Consider the following 16,060-nt stretch of genomic DNA (forward strand, 5'->3'; position numbering starts at 1 on the left):
ACCAGGGGTCACAAACCTTTTTAAAACTGAGAGCTACTTCTTGAATAGGGCTACTAGTTTGATACACACTTCTCAAATAACAAATATGCTCAATTTACTTTTAATTATATATTATTGATACTCCTCTATGTGAAGACACTGATCATGTTAATGATTTCTCACAACAGTTGTCAACAATGATTTAACAAGGCAGGAAACAGATACATATCAATATATGCAACACTTTATTTCTATAAACCTCTGCAAGTATTTTACATTTTCAAATGATAATTTTTACAATATTTTCCGTAGCCACTTACATTTTTTAAGAAATCATGCACTACGGTGTACCATATTTGTGCAGATTATCAACTGTGTAACATAAATGAGCTTTCAGATTTTACTGAAGTTATCAAACAATTACCAAATCTACAGCATTTTTAACATAGCCGGCACTCTTGTGATCCTCGCAGGTGACCTGATGCCCCGCAGGCACCTTGTTGGTGACCCCTATATACATTACATATACTGTTTATAAATATTGGACAGCAATGTTTCCGCTACAATAATTTTCAATTTTATTTGTTTTATATAACATTTATTTCTTTTTAAAATCATTGTTTACTCCTCACATTACTCGCTAATGTTTCTTTGCATCTTAAACTCTTGCTGAATACTTTTGTACCTCACAAAAATAAGACTTCTGTTTTAAAATCGGTACCCTTTAAACTACAGAGACAACATGTACAGTTTACAAAGACAAAACAAAACACAACAAGTAGTTTAGCAATAGCATACAGAAACATGTGCTAAACATAGCCTAACGAACGTTGTGCTAAAATGCTAAAAACATATAGCCTATAGGCTACCTCATGGTTGTGACAAATCAGACTCAAGCTAGTTTATGGTTTAACATAAGATTCAAGCAGTTAATGAAATAACTCGCTCATCCTAGTGTAAAAAATAACTAAATTAGGAACAAATATACCCTGTTAGATTTATAAAATACAGTTAAATGCATTTTGACTGCAGTTAGACATTTTAAACCCTGAGACAATCTAAACACAATGTGTAATGTATTATTAATGATCAGTGAAGGTGATGAAGATGATGATCAAGAGGATGCCGGTTTCTCACAGATCCATGGCAAAGACATGTGGCAGGGTGCATCATACCAGCTCTTTATAGCCACACGGGTCAAAACATCAGTCTTTATCATGTAGCCACAGTCTTCATCAATATGGTTATTGGGCTCGCCGTCTTCCCAGAAACTATGGACAAAAAAGATGGTCTTACTAAAGGTACAGTAAATATTCACTATAAGATCTTTGTTATTTGCAGTTTTGAATAGTTTTGCATACAGACAATAATGCTGTCAATAAGATGCCTGTTTGCACAAATCCAAAAATATACAGTATTTACCCTGCTGAAAAATCCAGCTTAAACCAGTCTAGGCTGGTTGGCTGGTTTTAGCTGGTCAACCAGGCTGGTTTTAGAGGGGTTTTGGCCATTTCCAGGCTGGTTTCCAGCCATTTTCAGCCTGGTCTTAGCTGGTTAGGCTGGGAGATTACCAGCTTAAACCAGCTTGACTAGCCTAGCAGGCTGGGAGCCCAGCCAAAACCAGCTATGTCCAGCTTAAACCAGGCTGGTCAAGCTGGTTTTAGCTGGATTTAGCTGGTCATTTTCCAGCCTGACCAGCTAAGACCAGGCTGGAAATGGCTGGAAACCAGCCTGGAAGTGGCCAAAACCCCTCTAAAACCAGCCTGGTTGACCAGCTAAAACCAGCCAACCAGCCTAGGCTGGTTTAAGCTGGATTTTTTAGCAGGGTAGTCAGTCAGACAACTAGTTTTCTAATGATGTCCGTCTTTGAACATGTATGAGCATAATAATTCTTATTTTATAATTAAATTTCCTCCCTTCAGGTTTTTTTTGCACACAAAATAGATGTTGCCGATGTTTGGAATTTATAATTAACCAGACTGTGATAAAAACTTACTTGAAATGCGTCAAATAAGCACAAAATAAAATGTGGATGCGTTATTATTGTACATATGAACAGTTTTCTGAAATATTCCCTCTTTTATAATTATATATTCATGATGTGAACTATCAATTTCTGATTCCTAAGCACTCAGATTAATAGAAATCAGATTGTATTAATTAAAAAGCATGAAGGAGATATAAATAAAAATGTTTGTAAGCAAAATCTAATTTTTCAAATGAAGTGGGAAGTGGAACAGATGATTCAGTGCATAACCATAAGACAATGTGATCATATTGAGAAGTTAAAAATACGATTCAGCAGTTTTAACTGGTCTTGCTCATGTGAGGTTCATCATAGAGGATCTGTAGTGATCTGAGAGCAAAAGCTGTTATTCTTACCCTCCCACCAGTTTGGTTCCGTCCACCCAGTGCCAGTCGTCTTCTACTTTTTCATCACTAATGCCAAACCAGAAAGCGTTCCAGTATCCGCGGGGCAGTAGGTCCCATATGAATGTCTTTATCAGGGTCAGAAAAGGTCAAATATTTCAACTGAGAACACTTCCTCTATTGAATATTGCAGGACAGAATGTTAATGTTCTCCTTAAAAACCCACATAGAAAGTCTAAATCACACATGAGCAATATCACACGAGTAGCAGTGCGATATGGTATATCAGCACTGGTGGGAGGCCTGTGTTGGTACGAGGCTGCAGGCCCACCAGTGCTAATATACAGCCATATCGCACTGCTACTCGTGTGATATTGTGTTTATACAACAGTTGGACGGCATAATCGTGTATATAAAAAAGAGAATCAAACACGGAGAGTCTAAAAACCCCTTTATATTAGGAACTACTTTCCTCTGCCATTCATTCAAATCTGCAGTTGACGTCAAAACAGCAGAAGCCGTTACTAATTCACTAACGTCACTTTAGAGCTAGTGTTTGAATGATCCTCTAGGGTAATGTCTAAAATGATGACAATACAGCTGACACACAGATGACATACAGCTGATTTGGCTCACGTTTTAAGATTATAAGGCTACAGTCTACAGTATTTCTCTGTTGCAATTGGGATATCACAATAATTAACCCTGAAAAAAGCAGCACAATCACCAGACTGATGTCGTGTGATTGTGGGTGTTTTCCTGGAGAAATAACAATACGGGAGGGTTGCGGGAGATTGGTCTGAAATACGGGAGACTCCTGGGAAAAAGTGTTTGCAGGTATGCGTAGCAGTTTAATAGTGATTTGATCCGCTGTAGTTAGATATTAGGCTGTTTTAATCTCCTAAGAACTTATTATGCAGTCATGTCGCCATCTTGTGTATAAACAACGTCAACTATCTTTGGTCAGCTCAGTATGGCAGGCTGAATATTTAAAATAAGCACTATTCCTATAAATAAACTGCATAGTTGCAATCTAAACAACTACATTCTAGTTGTTTAGGGGGGTTGTTGTTGGTTGTTGTGGGCAGAGTAATACAGGCTGTTATTGCAAAATATTGCACTGCCATCAGCCAATCAGACTCAAGAACCAGACCAAACTGTTGTATAAATTGTATATATATATATATATATATATATATATATATATATATATATATATATATATATATATATATATATATATATAAATTGTATATATACATACATATATACATACACACATATATATATATATATATATATATATATATATATATATATATATATATATATATGTATATATATATATATATATATATATATATATATATATATATATATATATATATATATATATATATATATATATATACATACATACATACATACATACATACATACATACAACAACTGTCTGGTTCTCGAAACTGATTGGCTGATAACCGTGATATATTTAAGTAATATCAGCACCCTTACAGCCTCTTTACCCTTTGTGTATTACTCCGCCCACATACAACCAACAAAAAGCAGACACTACAGATCAAAGCTTAAAGATGCTTGTTCAACTGTTTAACTGTCAGCTTATGATTCGAATCCAACGCAGAAGAAAGTAGTTCCTCATACAAAAGAGTTTTTAAGACTCTCCATGTTTGATTTTGTTTTTATATACACACTTATGCCGTCAAACTGTAATATAAACGCAATATCTCGTAGCACAAACACTCGTAGCAGTGCGATATGGCTGTATATCGGCACTGGTGGGGCCACTAATGCACGCCTCCCACCAGTGCGATATATAGCCATATCGCACTGCTACTCGTGTGATATATATATAATATATATATATATATTACTAAATATACCAAATATTACTCATATCTACTGGTTAAAAAAACCAATGTTGCTCAATGGCATTTAAAACTGATCAGGTCCTCACTTGTTCCTCAGCTGTGAGGATGATGGCCAGGTGTCCTCCGTATCTCTTGCAGTACGTCTGACTGTCTGTCCAGCTCCTGGTGGTCACTGAGATGAAGTAGCAGCTGCCATTAAAATGCTTCCAGTTTTGAGGACAAGGACTTGTGGTCGGCGCTGGAGTGGTTCGGGGTGCAGGAGTCACCTCTAAAAAGACCCAAACACGTTCATATTATGAAACGCAACAGATATTGTCTGCATCCAAAATCAACCCTCATTCCCGATCCCCTGCATTAGCATTCAAATTCGAGCACTGAATGCACTGGAAAAAGTGTGTTTTGTTTGTGTTTTGCTGCTTGATAAATCCCTCAGATGTATTAGGTTTGCAACCTCTGGGTCAGAGGAACATTTAGCGAGCTGTCTGTATGTAATAAAACAAAGTATTTTGATTTCTAAATGTTTAATTTTACATTCAAAAGGCGCCTATCATGCAAAATCTACTTTAAGAGGCTGTTTGTACAGAAATGTGTGTAGGTATTAGGGTTGTTGCCATACTGGAATTCGATATCAATAAGAGCTTCACACAAATCATGAAGAATTTTTTTTTTTAATTCTGAGGTACACTTGAACCGAAAGAGGAGGGTTTCATGACCCTATAAGATACAGCTATTGTTTGTTGCTAACACAAACGCATGTGATTGCACTTTACTAACCACACTTAGTGACTTTATCCTTGAGCTGCAACAGCTCTTTCTGTAGTTCACTCTTCTCTTTCTCCAGTTCACTCTTCCTTTTCTCCAGTTCACTCTTCTTTTTCTCCAGTTCACTTTTCTCTTTCTCTAGTTCCCTCTTCTTTTTCTCCAGTTCACTCTTGTCTTTCTCCAGTTCACTCTTCTCTCTCTTGGCCGTCTGCAGCTCAGTGGTCAGAGCTGTTACATTAATGGAGCCTGTCTGCTGGTGTGCTGCAGCAGCACTGGAGGAGGAATCCTGACCTGATGAACTGGTCTTGCCTTGAACAGAAGAGGAAGAGTAAAGCAGATGTGCGTAAACAGACATGTGAGAGATATAAAGAAATGAGGACCGGAAGATCATGAGTTTGCAATTGCAATCATATTGTTGCAATTGGCTTACACAAGAAAGGAAGTCAAAATTTTTAGCCGTCCTGTGAATTTTATATTTTTTTTATTTCGGCTGTGGGGGAAACCAGAGCACCCGGAAGAAACCCACGCCAACATGGGGAGAACAAAACTCCACACAGAAATGCCAACTGGCCCAGCCAGGACTCAAACCAGCAACCTTCTTGTTGTGAGGCAATAATGAGCCAAATAAATTAAATGTAAAATATTTAAATAAAAAATTTAAATATTAAAATAAATTGTTAAATCAAAATTAGGTCAAATCGACAGCTGTGAATCAAAATCGAATCAAACCTGCAAATATATGTAATTTGCATCTGCCCTATACTTGTTGTTGATTGTTAACCACAATCTAAATTACAGAAGCTTTATGAGTGAAAAAGCAGAAGTACCAGCGTGAAGACCTGTGACCACCAGGACCAAGAGCAAAATCAGGCAGAAGGCAGTCAGACACGCTGTTGCCACCTTGAAGGGTTCTTGGCAAAACCTCTTTCTATGTTTTCCTGGATTCTGAAACACTGAAGACACAAAAACACAGTTAAAGTTAGTATTCAAATATTTCCCAAATGATGTTTAACAGAGCAAATAAGTTTTTACAGTATGTCTGATAATATTTTTTCTTCTGGAGAAAGTCTTATTTGTTTTATTTCAGCTAGAATAAAAGCAGATCTTATTTTTTTAAAACTATTTTAAGGTCAATATTATTAGCCCCCTTAAGCAATATTTTTTTAATCACCTACAGAACAAACTATTGTTATACAATAACTTGTCTTATTAACCTAGTTTAAGCTTTTAAATGTCACTTTAAGCTGAAAAATATCTAGTGAAATATTATTTACTGTCATCACGGCAAAGATAAAATAAATCAATTATTAGAAATTAGCTATTAAAACTATTATGTTTAGAATTGTGTTGAAAAAAATCTTCATGTTAAACAGAAATTGGCGAAATAAATATACAGGGTGGCTAATATTTCAGACTTCAACTCTATATACAGGGCTCAGTAATTGAGTGCACCCCATTTTGAAGATGAATATTTTTATCCATTTCTCAGTGAATATAGGCAATGTATTTTGGTGCATTTAAACAAAACAGATTTATTAAACAGATATTTATGAAAATAACATTTTAGTCACCAAACATGTTTACAAATTGAAAGATAATACAATTAAATTCAAGCAAAATATAGCAAAAATAAATTACAACTTACCAAATTTCAACCATTTTTTTCTATTTTTTTGCTTCTCTTAATTTTTCTTCTTTTTTAAAACTTCTAATAAATATTTTTCTATAACATGTACTAGTTTTGGACCGTTGTCATAAATTATTTTGTTAGATAAGCTCCAGATTTGGTTTCAGTACTGACTAATCTAATGAGTAAAATATAATATTGTAGAGCTTCCTATTAAAAATGACAGTCATATAAAAATGACTCACGTTTCCACAATGGTAAACAAAGATTGCATAACATTTCTTTGACATGGAATCGAAACTTTTTAAACAGCTTTGATGAGCGAATCATTTACAGCGTTTGGTCAGGATAACTCAAACCCTGAGAGTATTGATCTGTGCTTTATCCAGTTATGCTGAATGGCTGACAAGCTGGACTTTCAAGGCTTAAATCTCCACAAAAATGTGACCAACTGGACATTTATGGAGCATCCCAGATATAAAGACTGTCAAAAAATGTAATGAATGTTCACTTTTTGAAAATTCTCAGCTTCTCTTATTTTTTTTTAACTATGGGATTAATATCTGTTTAATTCAGTAAATGTTTTGGTATATTCTGTAAATATATTAAATTTGTAATTTTAAGTAAAAATACTGTGATTTAGAGCTTTTTTTTTTTTTTTTGTAGAAAACTAGTCGTAATAACAATTGTTTTTTGTTGTTGTTGTTGTTATGACCAAGCGGCAACCTCCCGCTCTCCTTCGTGAAGCAAATAAGTAACTGAAACTGCAATTCATCGAAATTCCGCTGGTCCTGGTTCCATTATAGAGCAAATACCTATTGACCCCACTGTTAAAATGGCCAACATTGCAGCAGAAAAAAAGGGGTTTACAGCCTGGTACACCGAACAATTTTGTTGCATATAGCTAATATTACCCTTCATGACAACTGTAAGCAGGTACATTTTTTATAACTCATTTGTTTCATTTATATTAAGTTATATTAAGTCTGCATAATTAAGGGCGTGGCCCCTTCAGTAACAGCTAGGTCTTGCTGGTCGCAGTCACTTCACCTCAGCTGATTCCAGCTGATTAGATGCTGAACTCAGCATATACATTGTTATACATATACATATTTTTGTTTTATGTGGTTTTATACAGTCATTTGCCTTTTGGAATTATTTCTTACTATTATCAGATGATATGGGTTGCTGTGTGCACTTATTTGTGCTCACGAACCATTCACGCGGCCTCCATTTCCCAGGTGAGTGAAATTATATACTTATATACCATCTCTATAAATGTATTTGTTTTAATTAAGATCATTTATAATTTTCTTTAGACCTGTAATGCACTCCAGAATCTGACAGATTGATTAACTTAGCTGTATGCTTTACAATGGTCATCTGAAATTCTGTCTTACGGTGTTATGCCTAGATTTCATAAATAGCCTTGCATTTACTAACACAGACTGTATTTTAAGTGTTTGGAAGTAATTTCTTCCTGTAGAAAAACGTCATAAGAACAATGCTTAGTGGCTCAATGTATTACAACAACTTCCCAGGTACTGCAGATTGCAATGTCCCGAATTTTGCTTGCCAATCTTAAGCCAATTTTAATGGTGAGTTTTGGTTTTATTTGTAATTTCCCCAACAAATCGCAGAACCCAGGGGACCAAAGGGAGTGCTCCGACTTACAGCTTCTTTTGCGTTCTTCAGAAACCTATGGGTGTCGTCACGAATACTACGTCCATATCTTTTACAGTACTGGTTGCGACTGAAAAATCAGGGTTATTCCATATTGACTTGAAATATTGATTTCTTAACTCTTGTGAAGTTTTGTGTCGTCGAAAAATCTATATAAACATATGAAAACAAGGCAGCTTTTTTGTTATTTACTAATTGCAAATTTATGCAAAAATGTTAATGTTAAATCTTACTTATTTTTCTTAGAATAAAGTAAACCATACACTGTAAAAAATCCTGGTTGCCTTAAATTTTTAAGTTGAATCAAATTAACCTTATGAGTCCACTGAACTTATATTATGTTAAACTGACTTAAAACAGCTTGCGTAACTTATAAAATTAAGTTAAGCATGATTAAATTAGTTTAATAAGTTGCAATGACCTAAAACATGTGCTGTTAGGACGTATTGATCATATAATTGTTTGCAGTGTACTTGTTTATAAGTTACTTGATCAGATTTCAATAATATAAAATTGTAAGATATTTTAATTAAATCAGAAACATATAGACAATTTATTTAATGTATTTTCTTCTTTACTTTTTCATGATTTGTTTACAACTGGTGTGAAGAAAAATACATATAAACAATAGTTAAAGTAAACGTTCGATTAAAATTATGGTTACACGCATGTTTACTCAAATTGTCTTACCTGAATATCGCAGCTCTGCACCGCTGTAGTCATCATCGGGTCCGTCAATGAGATTGTTGTGGATTTCTTCTCTGTATGCAGACATTGCTCACGTTTGCACATGCACACTAACACAAACATGAAGCGCACTCTGACCACCGCAGAGGTTGCTCAACTGCAGGGCTGTTTTTAATCAAGCCTGTGGTGGATGTGGATTGGTCGACATTGTAGATCTCATGACAGAGATCCAGATGTTTGCACAGTCAGGAAACATCACGAGCAATTTCCTAAAAGTGCTGTTACGTGAACAAGCTATAAGTCACTTCGCTATAATTATTATTTGATTTCACTTCTTGTAACCCTTTAGCCTTATCCTGGGTTTCTGTAACTATACCATGAGCGGGAAAGTTCATGACTGAAGCCTTCATATTGCTCAATTTTTGGTTGGTGATTTTTTTATCTTCACTGATTTTATGGTTGCCAGTACTAGTTTCCTTAATCCTAAGTACTTATTTAAGACGACCTATTTTGCAAAAATCACTTTTTATAAGGGGTTTAAACACAGTTTTGTGGCAACGGTCTCTAATGGGAAAATTAATTAAATGTTTTAGGCAAGGCAAGGCAAGTTTATTTAGATAGCACATTTCATACACAGTGGCAATTCAAAGTGCTTTACATAAACAGGAATAAAGACAAGTTTAGGAACATAAAATTCAGACCATAAAAATTATTAAAAACAGACAAAAACAAAATAAAATGAGTTAAAATAGGTTTTAAAAGAATGAAAAAGAAAACGAAGAGAATCACACTTGATAAAGCAGTCTGCAAAAACACTATGATTGACATTCTCCCTTTGAAGATGTCATCAGAAGAAGAAAACCCCGCCGATTAGTGACCATCTCTCCCTCATTAGCAAAACAGCCCTGAGTAAGAAGCAGTCGTCCGCCATTAGAGTTTTCAAACCATACCTGCTAAAGATACTTTCAGTGTCTAACAGGATTATAAATGTGGAGTTTTAGGATTCACAAATGAACATTACTCTTCAAAGACTGCCTTTTTCTGGGCCACTTCTTATGACATTTTCAGTTTTTTTACAGAGATAATGGGCTGTATTTGAATGATCTTGGCACAAAACTTAAAGCGCATGGCGTAAAAGCATTAAGGTCGTGTCTGAGTCTACTTGCTGTTTTAAGGACGGAAAAATATGCTCTGCGCACCGGCGCATGGTCTAACAGGGTTGTGCTTATTTTATTAATGAGTTATGGGTGTGTTTTGAACATAAAGTGCAATAAACTAATCAGAGTCTCATCTCCCATTCCCTTCAAGAGTCAGTTGTGTCACACCTTTTTTAAGAGAAAAAAAACTGCACACTTCTCTAGTGAGAAAACATTTAAACAAACCATCTGCAGGGCAAGGATAAAGAATGAGCCTCCTCCATTTGGCCTCTTTACTTGTTCTTTCTCTTTACTCCTTTACTTTAGTGGAGTAAGGAAAGGGTGTAAACTCACTCCACTGAAGACATCCATTACCCTGCATATTTAATTTAGTTTGTAATTCAGTTATTATTTCCAGCAAACGAATAAATGAACAATAATAATGAAGTGTGGTCAAAAAACTGAGTTATATCCAAACACACATCCTAATCTTATGCCCTATATAGTGAGGCAGAAGTCTCCAAAACCCGACAGGTGGACAAATCTAAACTTGTTTTTATTAAAACCAATATAAATATGCATATAATAAATAATACTGCTAATAATAATAACATTAGACAAATGCTAATTTTCATGAACAAATGGAAAAAAGCCCCCACGGTGAAGAAGGCATGGAGGCAGTGTTTTTTATATTTATGTAGTAAATAATGATTTTTGTAACATTTTAATCCTTTATTTTTTTATATGTAAATATATTTGCATATTGATGTACATCCAGTTTGTCTTAAGGAATTAGTGTTAGTGTTTCAGACCTGCATAGGCACATCATAACACGCTCTGTGCTGGACTTTAGAGCACCTTTTAGTTGGTCCATGGCGCAGTCTATTTTAGTTCCTCAAAACAGGAGGCGCCTTAACACATCCTACCCTTTTTAGACCGGCACACACGAGTCCACAAAGTAGCGCATATGAATTTGCTATTTAAACAACATGGCGCAAAACATGAAAATTAGGGTTGCGCTGATCTGACAATAGCAACAAATTGCGCCAAACACATTTTGCACCTTATTGCGCTGGATGTACGATAGGGCCCAAATTTAGTCTTGGTTTGAATCTGCCACTATGCTCATTCATAGGTGTTTGTAGCTCCACCTTTTTATTAAAAAGAGCAAAATCTCATTTAAATTTAAAGTGACAGTCACCAAAATTACAGAACTTGGGTCAAAGCCTTAAAGTCGCCATGGGTAATTTCCTAATTTATTTCATAATTTTTAAATCTAAACAGAACATATAACTTTGAAACATATTAACTAATGCAGTAAAACATTTGAAATGATAACTTATTGCAATTAAAACATAAACAATCATATTTACAACACAGCGAAGTTCAATGCGGCATACACTAGTCATACCGAATCTGCCCTTGCCTTGATTCCCTTACTAAAGTCTCTGCATTGTCCTCCATCCGTCAGGTGACAGTATGTACATTTTAAACTGAATTAAGGCACTTAGATTAAAACATTTAAGTTCAGCAAGCCTTTTTTGTAGCCTTTACAGTTAAACAAACAAATAAAAGGTTACATTAAATTTGAAATTACAATGTCTATCGCCATCATTATACCTTTCTTCTCTGATGGGATGACGGACCAAGTCAGAGGTTACCATGAGCCAATTTTGGCCTGCGGACCCTAGCTTAGGCATCTCTGGATTACATCAATAAGGATTCACGTATTAAAGTAAACCGGGTTCTATTGGACTCCCGCTAAACACAACAAACATAGCTATAACACAGCTTCACCACTAGATGGAGGCATATGCATGATTCAGGATAACCAAATAGTACAGTTGAAGTGAAATTATTAGCCCCCCCTTTTTATTTTTTCCCCAATTTCTGTTTGACGGAGAGACTTTATTTCAACACATTTCTAATCATAATAGTTTTAATAACTCATCTATAATAACTGATTTATTTTATCTTTGCCATGATGACAGTAAATACTATTTTACTAGATATATAAAATTATTACTAGATAATTTTGACCTTAAAATGTTTTTAAAAAAAATTAAAAACTGCTTTTATTCAAGCCGAAATAAAACCAATAAGAATTTCTCCAGAAGAAAAAATATAATCAGACATAATGTGAAAAATTCCTTGCTCTGTTAAACATCATTTGGGAAATATTTTAAAAAGAAAAAATAATTCAAAGGGGGGCGAATAATTCTCACTTCAACTGTATGTAAGCCCAAAACTTGTTAAAATGCCATAAAATATCTCCAACTTAAAAGATGAACACAAAAACATAAAGAATCTCTTGTAGTTATATTAGTAATTTTAAAATAATATAGTAAAACAGACCAAACTGACCAGATTAAAGATATATTCTGTCATTTTTCCGCCAGAGGACACAAACAAACACACAAATTGTAATGAAACTTTCATATAGAGCAGCGAGTTTACTGTTGAGCCCAGCTCAAGTTCCAAACAGGAAAAATAAATCTTACAACTTGTTTTGTTGTATGATCTGAATATGCTTTATGTAGGAAACAGTCATAAGAAAATTGTCCCATTAGCAAAATATCATATACAGTATATGCATAGCTGTTAATAAAAACATCAACAATCACATTTAGAGTGATTTTGTAATATCTTTAAAGCTTTAGGAATATGACATTGTCATTTCAGTGTCTTGTACTGATTTTAAAATAAAATATAGAAGTTTTAAAAATCTAATAATAAATAAAATCACAATTGTATTTTGGTTATAAAGCTGTTGAATGAGCATGTTTGCTGCCGATATCACTTTGTTGCGTTTGACCCTGGTTAAAGTTTGCAGAAATATGAAAGATGGAGTGTATTTAGGCTCGAGAATGAGAGGAGGTGATATCTCCGGAATTCATAAACACTGTTAGTCCTCATATCAGAGCCTTTCCATCTGAAGGACACACTGAGATTCAAAAAATCCGACCATTATCGTCATTATGACGGAGTTTGTGTGTGTGTGTTTTCATTAGGAGAAGACGGCTAGGCACCAAAGTGTTCTCAGAAGATAGCTGATGAAGATACTGTAACTGAAAAGCATCATAAATTATGATAAAAGAAAGTTTAGATATGAAAATGATGTGGTCAGAATTTAGAAGAGTCAATGTACAAAACATTATATTTAGATTTTGATGAAATGTTTGCCATTAATCACTATTTATATAACTATTACTATAGGCCTGTCACAATAATCAATATATCGACTTATCGCAGAACACATGGACATGATTTTAATCATTTTTGGTGATGCAATATATATCGCCCATACATAAAAACCAATACTAGCACCATTTCAGCTAATTATGCAACATCTCTATCTCCACTGAAGGTGTTAGTTTAGTTAAAACGCTATAGTATTTACTATAAATTACTTTTGAGTAACTAGAAGTTACTTTTTATCATGCACTTTTTTGTAAACATTTATCATTATTTACTTAGGGTATGCATTTCACATTCTGATTCCAGTGCCTGATTAACTATAATTAAATGAAACATGATGTGTTCTTCGGATGTGTGTGCTTGCATCGTGATTGTATTATATTGTAATTCTGCAATTCATTATGTAATGAGCAGCATAAAATGGGTAAAGTGACAATATTATTGTTTATACTATATTATTATTATTTATTTTGGAACAATATATTGTATAACAAAAAATAGATATCACAGGCCTAATTACTATTGCTTTTAACAAATTCTTAAGGCTAAACAAAATCTGTTAATTAATTAACAGTTTCTGTATCTTATAATTTACATGTCTGTACATTTATTGTAATGAATTACTTTATGGGATGTTGATCTTTGCTCTGTTGACTTTTGATGTAGAAAATTCAGTATATATATATATATATATATATATATATATATATATATATATATATATATATATATATATATATATATATATATATATATATATATATAAATATTAATAAAACTATTAACAATGTCAAAATTTAAATGTTGTATTAAGATTTTTTAACTCTACATCAAATAAAATGATGAATATTTAATGTCATTGGTGTGTCTTTGCTGTATATTGTCATTCATTTTTTATGGCAGTGTCATAAATTGCATCCTAATTCTGTAATATATCATCGTTTGTACATGCAACTTCCGCAAATATGTCAATACAGATGCTGAACCTTTCCATTTAATGTCTTCTTAATGACAATGACAAATTCAGTATGAAAGACAATGACTGCCAAAACATTTAAACAACTGCTGTATTTACTAGTATATTTGTATTTGTGATGGAGTATTATATATATTTATTCAATGTCATTGTGAAAAATATAATAACTGAAGAGTTCAGATGCAAAAAACATCTCAGTGCTGTCTGAAATTTCCATCAGAAATTAACATTTTTCTCTTTGTTTATGTTGAGATATTTCACTTTAAAGAACAGGAAAAAGGCTTATTCTTTGCCATAAAAGTGATGTTACTGAACATACACACGAGTCTAATAAAAAAACACTAATTTTAAAGGAAAATTTCAGACGACGTTTAGAGGTTTTTGCATCTAAACTCTTTACATATACTGTATACAGCATCACACATTAGATCACTGTTTCAAGAAAATCCTGTCATACAAGGTCAAACTGTGTGTGCGTTGATTAACAAACTTCATTTGATTTTCATTCGACGATTTTTGGCCCCAGTCACCTTCCTTAACTCAGAACTGCTCATTATTGTATGATTCGTACACAACTTTAATACTTTTGGCCTGTTCAAATAGTATACCACGCAATAATAACAATAATGGCAATAATAAAGAAAAATTGGTAACACTTTACAATAACAGTACACGAATAACGATGTATTAATATGTAAACTAAACATTACTTTATTATGAATTAATGATGAGTTAAGATATGGACTAATCATGAATTAACTTTAAGTACAACATGAGTCACATGAGTTCATGTGTGAATAACGACTACCTTAATTACTTGTTAGCACTTGTTGTTAATTAATGTATTAATTAACATTTAAGTTTAGGCTAAATGTAACCAACATGAACTCATGAGCTGTTAATTATGTCATGACTTTACTTGGAGGGGCACATCACTATTAACTCATCCTCAACTACTTATGAACTCCTCTTCATGTTGATGTTGACAGAACACTTTTCTATTGTTATTCAGTGTAAACTCACTAGTTGGACGTGTATAAGGAGTTCATGAGTAGTTAAGAATTGGTTAATGATGATGTGCCCCTCCAAGTAAAGTCACAACATAATTATACATTAACATATCATGAGTTCATCATGGTTAAATTAAGCATTAGCTAATGTGGTAATTAATACATTCATTCACAAACAATCATGAACTAACAAGTAATTAAGGTAGCCATTATTCACACATGAACTGATGTGAATCATGTTGTAGTTAAAGTTAATTCATGATTAGTGCATATCTTAACTCATCATTAATTCATAACAAAGTAATGTTTAGTTTACATATTAATACATCATTATTTATGTACTGTTATTGTAAAGTGTTACCGAAAAATTTACCTCATCAAGCGCCACCACAATAACAAAAAGACATGTCAAGCCTGCAGAGGGAGCTGTAGTCCCTATTTTAATTTTAACGTCGACATTAATTTCAGTTTATAAACACAAATACATTACAGCATTATTTTATCACAAGATGTCAAAGCTTCTGAATGAGGACATAGCCACTTCGCACTTTTGAGCTTCATAAATTGTTATTATGAATGGTACCAGAAACACCACACAATTCACCCATCAGCCAACAACAAGCCTCAGCAGTGCAGTAAGTGAACGCTGAATGCAAACCTCTGTTCTTAATGGAAAGCTTTAAACTATAATGGACGCCAACACAATCTACGACCGCTACTCGCTCCGGAAACAAATGAAGCTG

General features: G+C 33.8%; 1 protein-coding gene across 2 annotated transcripts; it reads right to left on the minus strand.

Moving 5' to 3' along the window:
• Nucleotides 1-209: 209 nt before the first annotated feature.
• zgc:174904 lies at nucleotides 210-9,141 on the minus strand. 2 transcript variants are annotated; one of them, NM_001177451.1, is given in 6 exon segments: nucleotides 210-1,250; nucleotides 2,362-2,477; nucleotides 4,325-4,506; nucleotides 5,013-5,309; nucleotides 5,828-5,953; nucleotides 9,001-9,120. In NM_001177451.1, coding segments are annotated over 6 exon segments (963 nt in total). In that variant the 5' UTR covers nucleotides 9,086-9,120; the 3' UTR covers nucleotides 210-1,093.
• Nucleotides 9,142-16,060: the final 6,919 nt, after the last annotated feature.

This window comes from Danio rerio, chromosome 19 (genome assembly GCF_049306965.1).
Source record: "Danio rerio strain Tuebingen ecotype United States chromosome 19, GRCz12tu, whole genome shotgun sequence".
Classification (NCBI taxonomy): Eukaryota; Metazoa; Chordata; class Actinopteri; order Cypriniformes; family Danionidae; genus Danio; species Danio rerio.